This window comes from Cyprinus carpio, chromosome B6, assembly GCF_018340385.1.
Source record: "Cyprinus carpio isolate SPL01 chromosome B6, ASM1834038v1, whole genome shotgun sequence".
In the NCBI taxonomy this organism is placed as follows: domain Eukaryota; kingdom Metazoa; phylum Chordata; class Actinopteri; order Cypriniformes; family Cyprinidae; genus Cyprinus; species Cyprinus carpio.
Genome location: NC_056602.1, coordinates 27,201,224 through 27,217,314, shown reverse-complemented (window position 1 = coordinate 27,217,314; position 16,091 = coordinate 27,201,224). Strand labels below are relative to the sequence as shown.

The window sequence follows — 16,091 nt, the reverse complement described above, 5'->3', positions numbered from 1 at the left end:
AGATCAGAAATGAGTGTCCTTCCCAATGGGAAAGGTCATGACATATCAGAAAAAACTTCATAGACAATTAATAAAATAAAAGATAGAAGCATACATTAATAACCTTTAAATATTCTCACCTGCATGAAGAACCAGGCCACTTTATAAACAGTGGTCCTCATTCACTGTGTCCAGGCCACTCTGTGCTTCTGTCCTGAAGTCTTTTCCCTGCAAACTTTTAAACGAGCTAGACAGTATACTCCTGTGCTTACTCAAATCACTTATTTCCACAAAAAAAACCTCTTGCTTTTGATTTTTCAAATTTCAAATTTAAACTTTACACTCAATGATTTGTATCGTAAAAACACTATCTGCTCGATGATGGACCTTCTCACACTCTCTGTTTACCCTCTTTTTCCTGCTCGATGATGGACCTTCTCACACTCTCTATCAACCCTCAGAAACGGTTCCCATCACGGCAGGTACGTCAATAACAGGAAACCAATGACTACTAGATGAACTGATGCAGCTTGCAAGGTCATTGTCGATTAAATGTCGACTGTCATCCGTCCAGCAGGTTTGATGATCCTGGCAGCACACTTGCTGAGAACATTGAGTTCCTGCCCAACGGCGAGGGAAAGAAGCCACGTTTCACTGATGTAAGTATGTTCAGCATTTCAACCGAAAGCACAGATAGAAACTGAATGATATTTGACTGTGTTGATGTTCTCAGTCAGCTGTTGTAGCAGTGCTTTTGTCATGTTTTTCTGTTTTAGTTGCTCATCAGTTTCATTTCCTCTCTTAGTTTGAGGGGAAGACCTCTTTTGGCATGTCCGTCTTCAATTTGGGCAATGCCATTATGGGCAGTGGGATACTGGGATTGGCCTACGCTATGGCCAATACTGGCATACTGCTTTTCTTGTAAGTGAAACCCCTTCATTACTCTCTTAATGACAGATTGGCAGAAAAAAGTCATTGATTGTTGGATGTTTGTTCTGATGTGAAGCATCAGTGAATCCTCTCATAGTCATGCAAATGAACCTGCCACGTCCAGCCCTCAATGAATCTGAATGTCAAGCATTTGGCACACCACTGGCTGTCTAATTGCTATGGTAATTAAAGTATTGTTTTACATGTGTTATTTTTCCAGACATGCTCTTGAATAATTGAGTGTTCCCCTTTGGAGGCTGTTAATGTTGATCGTGTACCAGAAAGGGTTTTTGCCCCGTTATGTTATATTAAATGATACGTAAACCACCATTTGGCCTTTTTTTTTTAAATCAGCCCATGTTTCAGGGGTTTTAAAGTACTTCAAATGTATGTCAGTGAAATTATTTCATTGATTAAATTAAAGATATTATGTTTCATCAGTCTGCTTCTTAAAGTGGTTTAAAGAAAGGGATAATATGCAGTTAGCCCGGTCATTTATTATATTTATTTTGCAACAATAAATAATTATTTGTGTATTTAAGTTATATAAAACTAATATTTTTACTAATACTTTGTAAGACATTTTTTGTGCTTATCAAGGCTGTATTTATTTGATCAAAAATACAGTAATAATGTGAAATATTATAGCAATTTAAAATAATGGATTTCTATTTAATATACTTTAAAATATAACTTATCCCTGTGATGCAAAGCTGAACAAGATCCCTTAAAAATAAATTTAAGATGCTGATTTATTATAAATGTTGGAAACAGTTGCTTCTTTTTGGAACCTGTGATACTTTAGGATTTTTTGATGAATAAAAAGTTACAAAGAACAGCATATGTTTAAAAATAGAAATCTTTTGTATACATTTCCATTCAAAAGTTTGGGGACAGTAAATGTTATTCTTTCTTTTCTTGACAGAAATCAATACTTTTATTTAGCAAGGACGTGTTAAATTGATAAAGAGTCATAGCACTTATATTGTTAAAAAAAGATTTCTAATTTTATATGTAATACAAAATATATTAAGTGTCTAATAATAACATGCGTTTGAGTGATCTGCCATTTACTCTTTATTTCCCTCCTTCCTAAAATTTTCCACTGTTTAGCTCCACCCCTCTCATCTATCCACGGCCCCAAGAAGGCCATGACCTGGACTGACCACGCCTCCTCCCTTCTCCAAACACATCCTTCTTTTTAGAAACCCCCGCCCCCATCCAAATATAGTTGTCATATTTGGTTTCTCTCGCGGCCCGTCGTTGGCAGGGGGAGGAGAGCGGGAGACGTCTGAGGCGTCCGCAGCTCCAGTCAGGTTACAGGGAACTGAATACCACTGATCAAGTTACCCAACAGGCCAAGACTGCTTCTTCCTAACATATACATAACAACAAATTCATCAACCTAAATTCATCAAAAACATCACGCAACAAACTCCACACACACCTCTACAAAGTCAATTTTATCAAATCCACAATCTCCAAAAAATAAACACCACAAAAATAAAAAAACCTATTAATGAAAAAATGGGTTTTCTGGGATATTTGTAAGCAGCTGTCATCAGGAGATGACTTAAATTTTGATTTGAGTCTCATTAAGGAAGGCATGTTTGAAATTAACATTTTGTGAATGTTTGCTTTTCATATGAAGCATGCAGTCTAGAAAAATAGTATTTGCAAGTGATTATGTTCATGAGTGAATCAAACAAAACCAGACCTGGTCATATTCAGTAAAAAACGATGTCGATGTGCAAAGGATTTTTCTCTCCCTAAAAATCAGGGTTATTATAGTTACCTAAAACAAAAATTGAAGCCATAAAAAACCTGTTGGTTACATTAAATTAAACATTAACAGAAACAAAATAAAATATTTAAAGGTTTTTATTTCAGGTTGTTGCCAAGGCAACATTTCTCATTTTAATTTAGTTTAGATGTACTAAATAACTAAAACTAACATAAAAAAATAATAAATATTGTACAAAGGACCCAAAAACTAAAATTAAAAATGACAAAAACACAAAACAAAAGTACTAAAACGCAAATGGAAAATTTTAAAACAAAACAAAATGCAAAATCAGTATCGCAGTGATACTAAAATAACTTGAATCAACATTTTTCTTAGTGCTTATTCTTTTCAATTTTGCAGCACAACGTGACCAGGATTTGTGATTGTTTATCTGATGAACATTATTATCAGATGAGGGGGATATTTTAGAACTTTTTTAAATAGTGGAATTTCCTCTAAACTGAGCTGAAAATAGTCTGAAGGTCTTTTTGCATCAGCTTTTTTAAATAAAAGGACTAATGTTTATAATTCCACTTATAGTCAATATATAAAGAGCCATATAAATAAAATACATATAGCATGTGTGTATAAATAAAGACATATTTGTGTTTAAACGAAGATGTGTGGAGCACATTGAGGGGACTTCCTCTTGCATACTGAATTGGTAGGCAGCTGTCAATAGTCCATGAGAACATTTGAATAGAGTTGTTATGGAGCTCGTGCCCATTGTTAATTACTTGCCATTTATCAGGTACCTGTCTTCCAAATAGACTTGCAATACACTAACTTCAGGGACAGTTTGCCTCCTGGGGGGAAAGTACACTAATCGCTTTCCACCGTTGTGTAGATAAAGCTTTTATCAGAATTACCTTCCTCAAAGTTGGCAAACCCAGACTTTCCATTACACACGCTAAAAGAAAAGAACGCGATGAATTGGTTAAATTGGTTGGTGGTGTGTTTGATCACAGGGTTTCACAGAATAGTTTATCAGCAGATGTACTTTTTTGGTTCCAATACAAACACTGGCACTTTCCCAAGATTCATTCAGAAGTAAATCTTACTCAACAACAGCATTAATACATCTGAAAAAGGTATAAAGCATGCATGAAGTGCACTGGGAACTCCAGCTGTACGCTTTGTATTTGAGTGGTTCTAGTTTAGAATCTTAAATATCTAATACTGCTTTTATTTAAAATGTCTGCCAAAGTCATTTTGGTAAGTATAAAGTTGTACATTCATTTTCAAAAGAGGAACTTTGACGGTTCTTCTTGGAAGATTTCTATGGTTCTATTTCTAAAGACACTGTACATTAGGTTTAGTAGGTGTAGATGCTGTTGTACAGATGTGAGTGATTGTGATTGTGGTTGTATTTTGTCTTCAGGTTTCTCCTCACGGCTGTAGCTGGTCTCTCCTGCTATTCTATTCACCTCCTGCTGAAGTCCTCAGGTGTTGTGGGTAAGATGAGGCTTTTTCTCCATCAGTGTGTTGTATGGTTGTGTCCTCATCAGGTGGACAGATGTATTAAAGTTAACACACAGTTACTGAATTAACTGCGTTTTTATTGAAAATTGAAAATAAATTCCCTGAAATATGACGGTGGTTAAATATAGTGAAGATAAAACAGTAACACTGGACAAAGGATTTTAACAGACCAGTTAATCAATAAACTTGCCATTAATTTGAGGTTACCACTAATAGCTCATATTATAATTTATTCATCAACTGGCCAATTAAATAATTTAATAATATTTATAATTTAATTATAATTACATTTTATAACATATATATATATATATATATTCACCATTCTTTCTGTTAAACACGTAATTGTAATATGTGGCATCGCACTATGTATTATAAATAGTCATAATAAAAAGAGATTTCTTTTTCGATGATTACTTATGCTGTTTTAAAGCATTTTATGTGCAGTGGATGGCATTGTTTGTGTATTGTTGTGATGGCATTTCCTTTCTGAAAACACCATTTTAGGGCTTACTGAGTTTTCATGTTAAACTGCAGTGACCGCAGGCAACGATTATCATAACATGAGATACGGTGTTTTGTGGAAACTTGGCTCCGGTGGTGAGATTTGTCTCTTTCTTCATGTTTTACTGACATTTATTTCCAGGAATCAGATCTTATGAACAGCTGGGATTCAGGGCCTTCGGAATGACAGGGAAGATGGCAGCCGGAATCGCAATCACTCTTCAAAACATTGGAGGTACAGAAAATCTGACATTAAATTAGCCCAAACTGACGGTCTCCAGACAGTTTCTTTATTCATATTTTTTTTTATAGATGTGACAGATCTTGTTTATTCATCTTGATTCTGTCTTTTCTCTTCATTTCATTAATTTTTAGATTTTCCTCTCTGCTTTTGCCAGTTCATTTCCATACCTGTACTTTTATTCACACACTTTCTGAATTGGCAAAATTATGAAACTTGCTGATTGCTGATAATTAACACTATATATGTGTGTGTATATATATATATATATATATATATATATATATATTATATATATATATATATTATATATATATATATATTTGTGTGTGTGTGTGCATAAATACATTTATAAAATACAAAATAAATACATTTTTATATATTGCAAAGTTGTACATTTTCCAAAAGTTAAAAGCAATATATATTTAAAAAAGTATATTTATATTTAAAATATATATTTATAGTTTTTTTCTTAAGTTTTATAGATTTTTATAGTTTTATAGTTCCAGCAGAATACAGCAAGCAAAATGAGCATAAAAAATCAGCATAAACCCCTGACGGTTATATTCTTTTGAATGTGATTCTTGTAATTTACTCATTTTTGTCTTTCCTATAGCCATGTCCAGTTACTTATACATCATCAAGTCAGAGTTCCCGCTGGTCCTGCAGGCGTTTTTGAAAGCAGATACCAATTCAGGGTAAGGACTTTAGAGCGTCGCGGTAAAATGCTGAAATGAAATGAGAAGATCTTGACTTTTGCTCATCGTGCCATTTTGCCAGTTAAATGTGAATGAATTGACAAATCTCCTTTTACTCTGTAGTAGGGATATGCCAGTATCACATTTTCCTGTTGCGATTAATTGCTAATGCTTTTATCACGGTATACAGTATTGTCACGGTATTGAAATTTAGTTTTAAAAAAGTGGTCATAATACAGTATAACAGGTTAAATACATTTTTTCCTATAATAAAAATAACTGAACATTTAAATACAATAAAACAATACAGAAAAATATATAAAGTTAAAAGTTTTACAAAGATTAAAGTGCAAAAGAATTATAAAGACCTATAGGTATCACTTGACAATAGGACCTCATTAGTTAACCTTAGTTAATGCATTCACAACGAGCAATAGCTACATTTGCTACAGAAGTTATTAATCTTTGTTAAAAAATACAAGTCTTAGTTCATGTTAGCTCATTAAATAACACAGTTGCAACTTTCAACGTGTTATTAAATATTGGAATCCCTAAGATTAATTATAGTAATTAATTATAGTATCAGAAGATTTTTTCATTGGCAGTTTGTTAACTAATGTTAACTAATGAAGCCCTAATGTAAAGTGTGAATGAACAATAAAGAATCAAAACACTTTCAAACAATATCTAGGGCATGTTGTAGTCCAGATAAAAAAAAAAAATTGAAAATAAATAGCCTATTAAGTCTAAATATTTAAGTATTTGGCGCTGTGATGAACACCATATCGAATACACAAATCTGAATGGCTATTTAAAATTATTTAAATATGTTTTATAAAGTAGTGCAGCTGCTTCATTTATGGGGTTTCCAAGGAAAGGACTGCATTTTCTGCAGTTTAGCGCCATCTGCTGTCAGAGAGTGAATGTGCTTTCATTGTGTTCCCCATGTGCTTCTCATGCATGCTTGTTTACATCAGAGTGCACACTCTTTCAAGCAGCGTACAGCGGTGTTGTGCCTTTTGACCAGTTGATGGGAAAAGTATTCTTAAAATGCATTCAAAATTTTGAATAATTTGTAATATATAATTATTTACGGTATTTAGAAGTGCCCACGATAACAATATCGTGCATATTCATTACCACGATATATCGCATTACTGAATACCTGCACATGTCTACTCTGTAGCTGTAGGTGTAGACATGTACAGTCATTATGAGCTGACGATGTCACCGCTGAGGTCGAATACCTGTGGTCCACTGGGGGCAAACACTCAAAAATCTCAACCTGGCATCTAGGGGGAGGTGTTGTGGGCTAAACGTGGCCTCAAAACCTACCTTTTTCGCAAAGCCTTTGAATGATTCTTAATATTTTTTCTTGTTTTTAATTTGTAGCACTTTGGGATTCTGTGTGAATATAAAGCGAGTTATAAATACAATTCATAATATTAATATTATTTTATTATTAATATTCTAATAGTATTTTATTATTAATATTCTAATATTATTAATATTATTAATATTATTTATAATAATAATAATAATAATAATATTATTACCTAACATTTGATTGTACTATTTTTGCATTCAAATGCATATGTTTATATTAAATTCGACTAATATGAATTTTTTTATTCACAATCTCCTCATCACAGGCAGGCACAGCACTCAGTTCAGCATGTGTTCGTGTCTGCTTCACTCATAGCACATGCCTGTAGGTGTGTTCGACTTCATGCAGCACTGCGCAGATCGATCGCAATCTGACTTGAAGCAGTGCATGCCAGTTAGAAATTTTGTCTGACTTGAGACTGCGCCGATGCCACGTGACTGTCACGTGTGGCATCAAAGCACCACAAGAGCGCTCCGAGAGCAGCCGGCTGACTCAGCTGGAGCAGTTTCTCCAGAACAGCTGCAGGAGCTCTGATGACGACACAGCTGTTTCACGATTGAACAGATTCACCGCATGACAACAATCACGTGTGTTTTGGGTTTATTCTAACATCCTCAATAGCAATAATGCTCACAAATCTCTGTTTTTAGACCTCTGATTGGTCCTTGTATTCATAAACTCAACAGAATCGTATGTGATTGGTTAAAATGTGCAGTGCCTGTCTCTGGCTCTGTGCCAACCAGCGAACGCAGATTTGAATTTAGTAGCTGGTGATGTTTTTCTTTTTTTATATATATATATAGTTTACAGGACAAAGCATTTTACCCAAAATAGTTTGGTGTGATATGATTCCAAATTTAGGGGGAGGCCCAAGGGCCAGGCCATTCCGTAACTTCCCATCCGGACCTCACCGGACAATGTCAACTTTTTAGTTACACCCAGCGTCACTGTCCCCACCTTCCCTGTGAATTTCGATCCCTGGGACGCCCCCGTTGGCTAAAACAAAGCAATAGAGTAAAATCTTTCCCCTGCGCTGAGACGGCTCGCGGGAGAGCTCATGGGTGATTCCCGTTTATTATGCAGAAGTTCAAACTCCGGTCCGAACAACACTGGCCACGAACTTTGGGCTCCGCTCTCACGGAAAATATTTATTTATATAGCATATTTTATTTTAGATTAATTAGAAACAATTTTTACTTTATAAAGTTTTATTTTGAAATGTAAGTCAATAACAATTGGCCAAAGCCAGAGCCTTTGTGCAAAGAGACCCCGCCCCATTTTCGAGGTACTGGCCACTTTTGGAGTTCACACCGCATTTTGGAGATCTCCGGTCTGCAGTTATGTCCGTTTTCAACTCTGCCCTCTACTGCAAGCGGCTACTTCCGCCGATCAGTCTGTGCAGTGCTGCATGAAATCGAACACACCTTCTATCGTACGCTATATCAAACATTTAGTTCCCTTTTAGTGTCTGAATGCCGGGACAAGTGGGGAGTTTCTGAGAGTGTCTGAAAATAGAGGAGTCTCAAACAAGGCCTGGATCTACACACTGCACAACACCATGTGACTCTGTGTGTGTGTCCTCGTGTTCACAGTGTGGTGGTTACTTGAATCCAGGAGCGGAAACTGTGCCATGCTGCAGTCAGCTCTGGGCATGATATTATATGGTCTGTGTCGCTAGTGGCCACAGCAAATACAACATGCAGTCTCATAAATCACGAGAATCGCAGACTCAGACTGGAATCAGATGGAGTTAGACAGGTTGATTCTGGAATAGTGTAGATGTTTTTCACAGCCACACAAGTGAAGATGCTGTTAGTTTGTCACACAGGCAAAAAAACATAAAAACAGAAATCTAAATAAAAAAAATTTCTTTTTGCATTTGACATTTCTTGAATTGTCTGTTTCTGTAGTATTTTGTTGCCCTTTTTATTCATGCTCATTTACAGCTCTTACTATAAGTTTAGCAGATATGATAACCATATTTTGAAATTAGTGTACACTACTGTTGAAAAGTTTGAGGTTGGTAAGATTTTTTAAATATTTTTGAAAGACTCTTATGCTTATAGCTGCATTTATTTGATTAAAAATATGGTAAAACTGTAATATTGTGAAAAATTATTACAATTCTAAATAACTATTTTCTATTTGAATATGTATTAAAATGTAATTTATTCCTGTGACGCAAAGCTGAATATTCAGCATCATTACTCTCAGTCTTGTGTCACATGATCCTCCAGAAATCATAATATGATATGCTGATTTGCTGCTCAAAAAAAAATTTCTTATTTTCATTGATGCAATATCAATGATGCATGTTCAAAAGAACAGCATTCATTTAAAATATATATATATTTTTAACTTTTGTTACATTACAAATGGCTTTGTCACTTTTGATCAATTTAAAGCATCTTTGATGAATAAAAGTAATAATTAAAAAAATACTCTCACTGACCCCAAACTTTTAATTTTAATGAAAAACTTAATATACTTTTTTAGAACTTTTTAAAAAACGTTTTCACTTTTATATATTGAGCAAATAATTATCTATAAAATTATTATATTTTTTATATCTGTAATTTAAAATGGCCACATATAGTGGAAATGGCAAGTAATGATCAGACAAAGAGTAAGTTTATCTTTGATGTAACACTGAAACACATTTATACTGCTGGGAGAAAATTAAAAGTAAATAAGTTCATAGCCAAAGTGAACATTACTCACCATAATGGTGACAGTCATTTACAGAAACTGATGCCTCTGTTTGATGTTTTTCAGTAAATTGTTGTGTTAACTGTTTCAAATAATTGATCTAAACTGAAATCGCAGTAAAAAAAATTTCTTTTGCATTTGACATTTCTTGAATTGTCTGTTTCTGTAGGGAATGGTATCTCAATGGAAACTACTTGGTGGTGCTTGTGTCTCTCTCTGTCATCCTGCCTTTGGCTCTAATGAAACAGCTGGGTGAGTCGATCATTTCTCTCCCCACCTCATTAAAGTGGGTTTCCGTGTACGTTTGAACCAGTTGTATGGACCGTTCATATTACAGAGCATGAGTTCAAGCACTTTAAAAGCACGTTCTGTTCTCATGTGAAGTAGTAAGCTAAACCAGTACAGCATGTTAATCTGACAGCAACAGTCCGAATTAACCACACACAATTTTGTTTTTCTTGTTTATAGTAATTGAATCAAGTTGACCTTGTCAGTATTTGTGTCTGATCGGGTCTGCCAGCACATATTAGCTTCTGCGATGAGTGATAACTCTCTGCGCTTTTCTTAGCTCATGCATTTATAGTTGCAGGGATTCAGGCTTGGATGCATGTACACAGCATGTCGATTGACAGTAGCACCATGACGCCATATTGACTTTGCTATATTTACATTTTCAGGTTACCTTGGTTACGCCAGTGGTTTTTCGCTCAGCTGCATGGTCTTCTTCCTCAGTGCAGTAAGTATTTACCATCATCATCATTGTCATTAGTTCAGATATTACTAAAGTTAATATGAGAGCAAAATATTTTTAGTCTTATTAAGCATGATTGATAAGTGCATGCTATTCCAGAGAAACAATTTAAAGTTATCAAGACATTTATAAATCATTAATTTGGTACAAAAAATATACAGTTTATACCAAAAATCACCACCTTCCTGTCCCTGTATCTCATCCATAATTCAGAGTGTGTTGAATCACAGCTTCACATAACTGTTCGCCCTCACATTTTTCCCCAGAGGAAGCAATATACTGCGTACATATTATATCATATCTACACACAGCAATGCTGACTCATAAAACTCTCGTTAAGACTGACTTCAAAAGAAGATGACAGAGGCTTTTAATTGGTTTTAATTGGTTACACTCTCTCAGGATAAAATGATGATGCTCTAGAATGTTTCACAAGTGTAAGGTTTGTCATGAAGTATTCGGCCCATTGAAGAATAATAATGTTTTTTTTTTTTTTGCTATTTGACCTGCTGTTGTGGAATGGGGATAACTATTTTTATGTCTTTCCTTTAGCCACCAAGACATGTAGCCATTAGAGATGGGCTTAAATAAGAAATAAAAACACAATAACTGGATGCCTTTTTTCAAATTTGAAACACTGATCACAAGATTGAAATTCCATAACTATAAATAAATGTTGAAAAATGGCTAGTTATTTATTTATTTATTGTTTGTTTGTTTGTTTGTTTGCCATTTATTTATTTATTTCACCCCCAATCCACTTTAGGGGAATTAGGGGAATACACACATACAATAAATACATGGCTTTTTCACCTTTAAAACATAGATCGCAAGATCAAAATTAAATTACAGCTATATTCAAACATTTCAAAAATGGCCTTAGTTTTGATTGTTAATTATTCATTCATTGATTCATGTCATGTAATTTAGAGGAACACACACAGGAAGTACTGATGTTCTTGACTGAATTATATGTTGAGTACATACATTCACAAAATAGCCAAAATGACAACCCTAGTAGTCTTTTTGTTGTTGATATTCTGTATTTTACATTTGAACTGTGCCTTCTGTATCTTTAGGTCATCTATAAGAAGTTCCAGATCCTGTGCCCATTTGAGGAGTTTTCAGCCAATAGCACGCTGGCACACGCTCATTCAAACGTGACAGTGAACCACGCCCACGGCTACCATAACGGACATGTGATGGTGGACGACTCCCACTGCAGCCCGCAGATGTTTACCGTCAATACACATGTATTGCACATTTTCATTTCTGCTTTTACATTCACAGAAAAATGCATCAGAACACACTAAAACAGCACTCTCTGTCCCACAGACTGCATACACCATCCCCATTCTCGCCTTCGCTTTTGTCTGCCACCCCGAGGTCCTGCCCATCTACACTGAGCTGCGCAAGTAAGTCGACAGCATTAAAGCAGCACTGCGACCGTAATCTGTGTTTTATGCTAATTGAATTGGAATCTCATGGTTTTTTCCCTGCAGCCCAACTCAGAGGAAGATGCAGCACGTTTCCAACCTTTCCATTCTGATTATGTTCACTATGTACTTCCTTGCTGCTCTCTTTGGATACCTAACATTTTACAGTAAGTTTAACACGTTTATATTTGACCCTTCCTAGTACTAGCACACTGGATCTTGCATTTGGTCCAGTTTTATGTATGCATTATATTGCATGTGAAATTAAATACAGTCCTGCTTTGGTAAATTGTGCAACACATAGTTCATTTTTAAACATTTTTCTGTTAACGGCTGGAGAAAGAAATTAATATCAATATTAGTCATACTTTCATTATGCGTACTTTCTTTGTTTAATTTTTTTTCTCTTTTTTTTGTTTCTTTGTTTAATTTTTTTTCTCTTTTTTTTGTAAGCACTTTGAGAAGCTTACTTTTAAGGTGCTTTATAAAATAGTTGTTATTACTATTTCAGCGATTGAATATTCACATGAGATCATTTTGAAATATTCAAATCATAATGTACTGCTTAGCATGCTTTATTAAAGCTGGAAACTAAGTAGATGAATTCTTGAATATTTCCGCAGCTAATGTTGAGGCCGAGCTTCTGCACACATACAGCAGGATCGACCCCTACGACACTCTCATCCTCTGCGTGCGTTTGGCTGTGCTCACCGCCGTCACGCTGACTGTGCCCATCGTTCTCTTCCCAGTGAGTTTAACACGTTCATATGCTCATATCATAGAGATTGTGTTGTTTTGAACATTTTTATCACAGTATATCCACAGGATGATTTAAAATAAATCATACAGTAAAGAAAAAACTGCATTGCATTTGCGATTTGCTACTCATGCCTAAATAACCAGGAATAATATCAAATATAAAAGATAAACATCCTTTTGTTTGTGTATTATTTAATTCACTGGATTATTTAAATCAATACTACAATGTTATGTAATAGAGTGGTTTGCAACCCGGGGGCCGGGACCCACTAGGGGGCCTCAGCACACTTTGTTTAGTTGTAAAAATAATACATTAAAACAAATAAATAAACTATAATTAAAACCATATAGATATGTTAAAAATTATTAAACAGAACATAGAAAAATATTCTATATAAAATAAGTTATTCTAATTATGTCAAACTCAGGAAAACTGTTAACATTTTTTTTTCAAACTTCTGGAATTATGGTATTGAATTTTTTTTAGTTTTAAATATATACAATTGTTGTATTTAATTATTTAAATATAATGCCACTCCCAGTTTCTGTGCATAAAAAGTCTGAAAACAAGCTGTTTTGTCATTACAGATATATCTAGCCTTGATTTTTGTGTTGTAGAGTTAGTGGGACCTTGGAGTCAAAATGATTAAGATCCACTGATGTAATATATGAATCATCTGGGTTGAATAATACAGCAAAAATAACTAAAAGTTATTGTGATATAAAACGACTGATGCTGCCCATGATTTGGAGGACAGATTAAGCTTGCTGTAAGACCTCAAAGTGGCTCAAAAGTTGCTTAAATTCATAATATATAAACATATTCTCAAGATTCAATCTGCTACTTTTTCTCAAAGGTGCGAAGAGCCATTCAAGAGATGATGTTCCCTAATAAAACCTTCAACTGGATCCGACACATTGCCATCGCCGTTGTTCTCCTGACCTTCATCAATATGCTGGTCATCTTCGCTCCCAACATCCTGGGCATCTTTGGCATCATTGGTGAGTCCTTCAATCATCACCCAACAGCTCAAAATCCAGAGTGGTCAAATGTGCTTTCTGATGGAAACAATTCTGTTCATGTGTCAGAAATGCCAAAGCAGAGACTCACATTGGAGGCACTTGTTTGTCCTGCTTTCTCAGTGTGTGTAAGGGACACTGACACTGTCTCTGGCCTTGAGAACCGCTTCAAATGTCACCATTGCTTGTTTAAACAGATAATGTTGTGCTGTTAAATCAATATTTTTGTGTTTAGCTCATATTACTGGAAAGAAGGTGAGTGGCAGGGTTCCTTTTGACCATAATGAAGAGGAAAACAGAACAGATCAATGACATGAAACTTTTTTTGTCCAGGTTTCTAAACTAAAATTATTGTTATTTTTATTTTGTCGGATTTAAAGACTAAATCCTTTATTATGTGTAAAAAGGGCAGTGAACAGTTTTTAAAATTTGTGATATTTATTAAAAAATATTTTGACATTCTTTGTAAATTTTACTATATGAAAAGTTTAGAAAATTATATAATTAGCTTTATGTGTTCTCTTAAAAAAAAATATTTTTCAATTAATAAATCCTTTGACATTGACCCACTAGTCTCACTTTGATAACCATAAAATTGTTTCTGTTCACATTGGGTTCTCATTTAACTTTTCCATTCTCATTTTCATCTGCAAGGAGAACGTTGCTGGAATTTTAATTGTTGTCATGTTTAATTGTCATCAGTGTCAGATTTAATTGGATTTAGCTGATTAGCTAATCTGTATTTGTCCTGTTCTTCCTCCTCCAGGTGCAACATCCGCTCCGTGTCTTATCTTCATCTTCCCTGCTGTCTTCTACATCCGTATTGTTCCCAAGGATAAAGAGCCAACGCGCTCTACTCCTAAAATCTTTGTGAGTTATGTTTGTATAATTTATGACTACCCAGTTAGACAGGGAAGTACATTTTTTTAAACTTTTTAAAAAGCTTCACATTGATAAAGGGTTATTTTATATATTGTTCATATAGAACAATAAAACCACAATTTTCTTACTTGAAATAAAATAAACATTAACTAAAATAAGATTAAATACAAAAAAGTAATATTATCTAATTCATACTAAAATAACACTGACCATCAAGGCAACATTTGTGATTGTTGCTAAATGAATGATAAAAACTATATATATATATATATATATATATAAAGAAAGAAAGAAAACTAAGTAAATAAATATATATATAAATGTCAAAAAAATAAGAATTACTAAAACTTTAACTAAAATTAAATTGAAAACAGAATATATAAAACAAAATTTAATTCAAAATACTACCAAAAACTATGATAGTATATACTAATTTATATTGCACTGATCCAAGGTTTATGCTACTTTATTCCAGTTACCCTGATTCTGTTACGACCCATCTGAGTGCTTTTCTTCAGCTCTATATCATCACATCTAAGGATTTACTTGTTTATATCTCTTCTACTGGAAAAAAGACAGAGATGTATAGTAGAAATACATTGTTACTGTACATTTTTTGACATTTCTAAAACATTTAAATATCAGTTCAGAAATTAGTCTGAATCAAAACATCAGTTGTTCAGGCAACCCCTTAATTTGGGCAGAAAGTCATTTGATTTGTTTTGATTAATGACTGAAAATGTTTTTATCTTTTTTCAGGCTGCCTGTTTTGCTGGACTGGGCGTGTTGTTTATGATAATGAGCTTGGGCTTCATCATCATTGATTGGACGACAGGCAGCAGCAGTGCTCTGGGTGGCCACTAGGAGACAAACTCTGATGATGAATGTGTTTTTGTGTACATGCCTTTGTATGAGTGTGTGTGGCATACGTTAGGTTAGTGATGTAACATACTGGAAGGTGATCTCATGTATTTCTATCCATATTTTTCTACCCGTTATGACACAGAGGATGCCCTATCCCACTGTGGGAAGAAAAAAGGTGAGGGGGACCCAAATCAACATCCCATTTAACACAGATAGCCTGCCGTCAGATAATGGGGAAAATTGCATTACTCTTAAAAAAAAAAAACCTTTTGATAAATTCAGACTGATGTTTTATATTTTAAAATCTGTAAATGTGCTGATCTTGTCTATTTGGGCAGAGATTTTTTTATTTATTGAAGGGTTAGTGCATCCTCACTTAACCTGTAGAAATATGCCATTATGGGTTCAGTTTGCTTGTCGTTATTTTTATTAACTCTCACTCTTTTTTTTTATCAATCCAGAGCTCTTATTCTTGACACGACTGACTGCAAGTACTGTAGAAACACATAAGATTTCTTTTAAGTGACAGCAAATTCATTGTACAATAGCTATCTATATATCAGATTTTTAGATATTTAATTCTGCGTATTACTTTGGCCATTGAACAAGGATATTGTAGAGGTTTCGATTGCTCTCTGGGAGTTGAATGAAGCGGGTAGTTTG

The 16,091-nt window shown here is 34.4% G+C and overlaps 1 protein-coding gene across 2 annotated transcripts; it reads left to right on the top strand.

Annotated features, from left to right (window-relative positions):
* The first annotated feature begins 380 nt into the window (after positions 1 to 380).
* LOC109092535 (sodium-coupled neutral amino acid transporter 3-like) lies at positions 381 to 15,705 on the top strand. 2 transcript variants are annotated; one of them, XM_042726568.1, is made up of 15 exons: positions 381 to 461; positions 557 to 638; positions 785 to 900; positions 4,077 to 4,150; positions 4,824 to 4,916; positions 5,539 to 5,620; positions 9,886 to 9,968; positions 10,394 to 10,452; positions 11,547 to 11,720; positions 11,803 to 11,882; positions 11,970 to 12,070; positions 12,527 to 12,651; positions 13,520 to 13,664; positions 14,449 to 14,552; positions 15,324 to 15,705. In XM_042726568.1, exons 3-15 carry the CDS (start codon positions 809 to 811, stop codon positions 15,426 to 15,428), a joined length of 1,317 nt encoding a protein of 438 aa, XP_042582502.1. In that variant the 5' UTR covers positions 381 to 461; positions 557 to 638; positions 785 to 808; the 3' UTR covers positions 15,429 to 15,705. The 2 variants fall into 2 exon arrangements, with proteins under 2 accessions (XP_042582502.1, XP_042582501.1); XM_042726567.1 differs by having other exon boundaries at positions 384 to 461; positions 554 to 638.
* Positions 15,706 to 16,091: the final 386 nt, after the last annotated feature.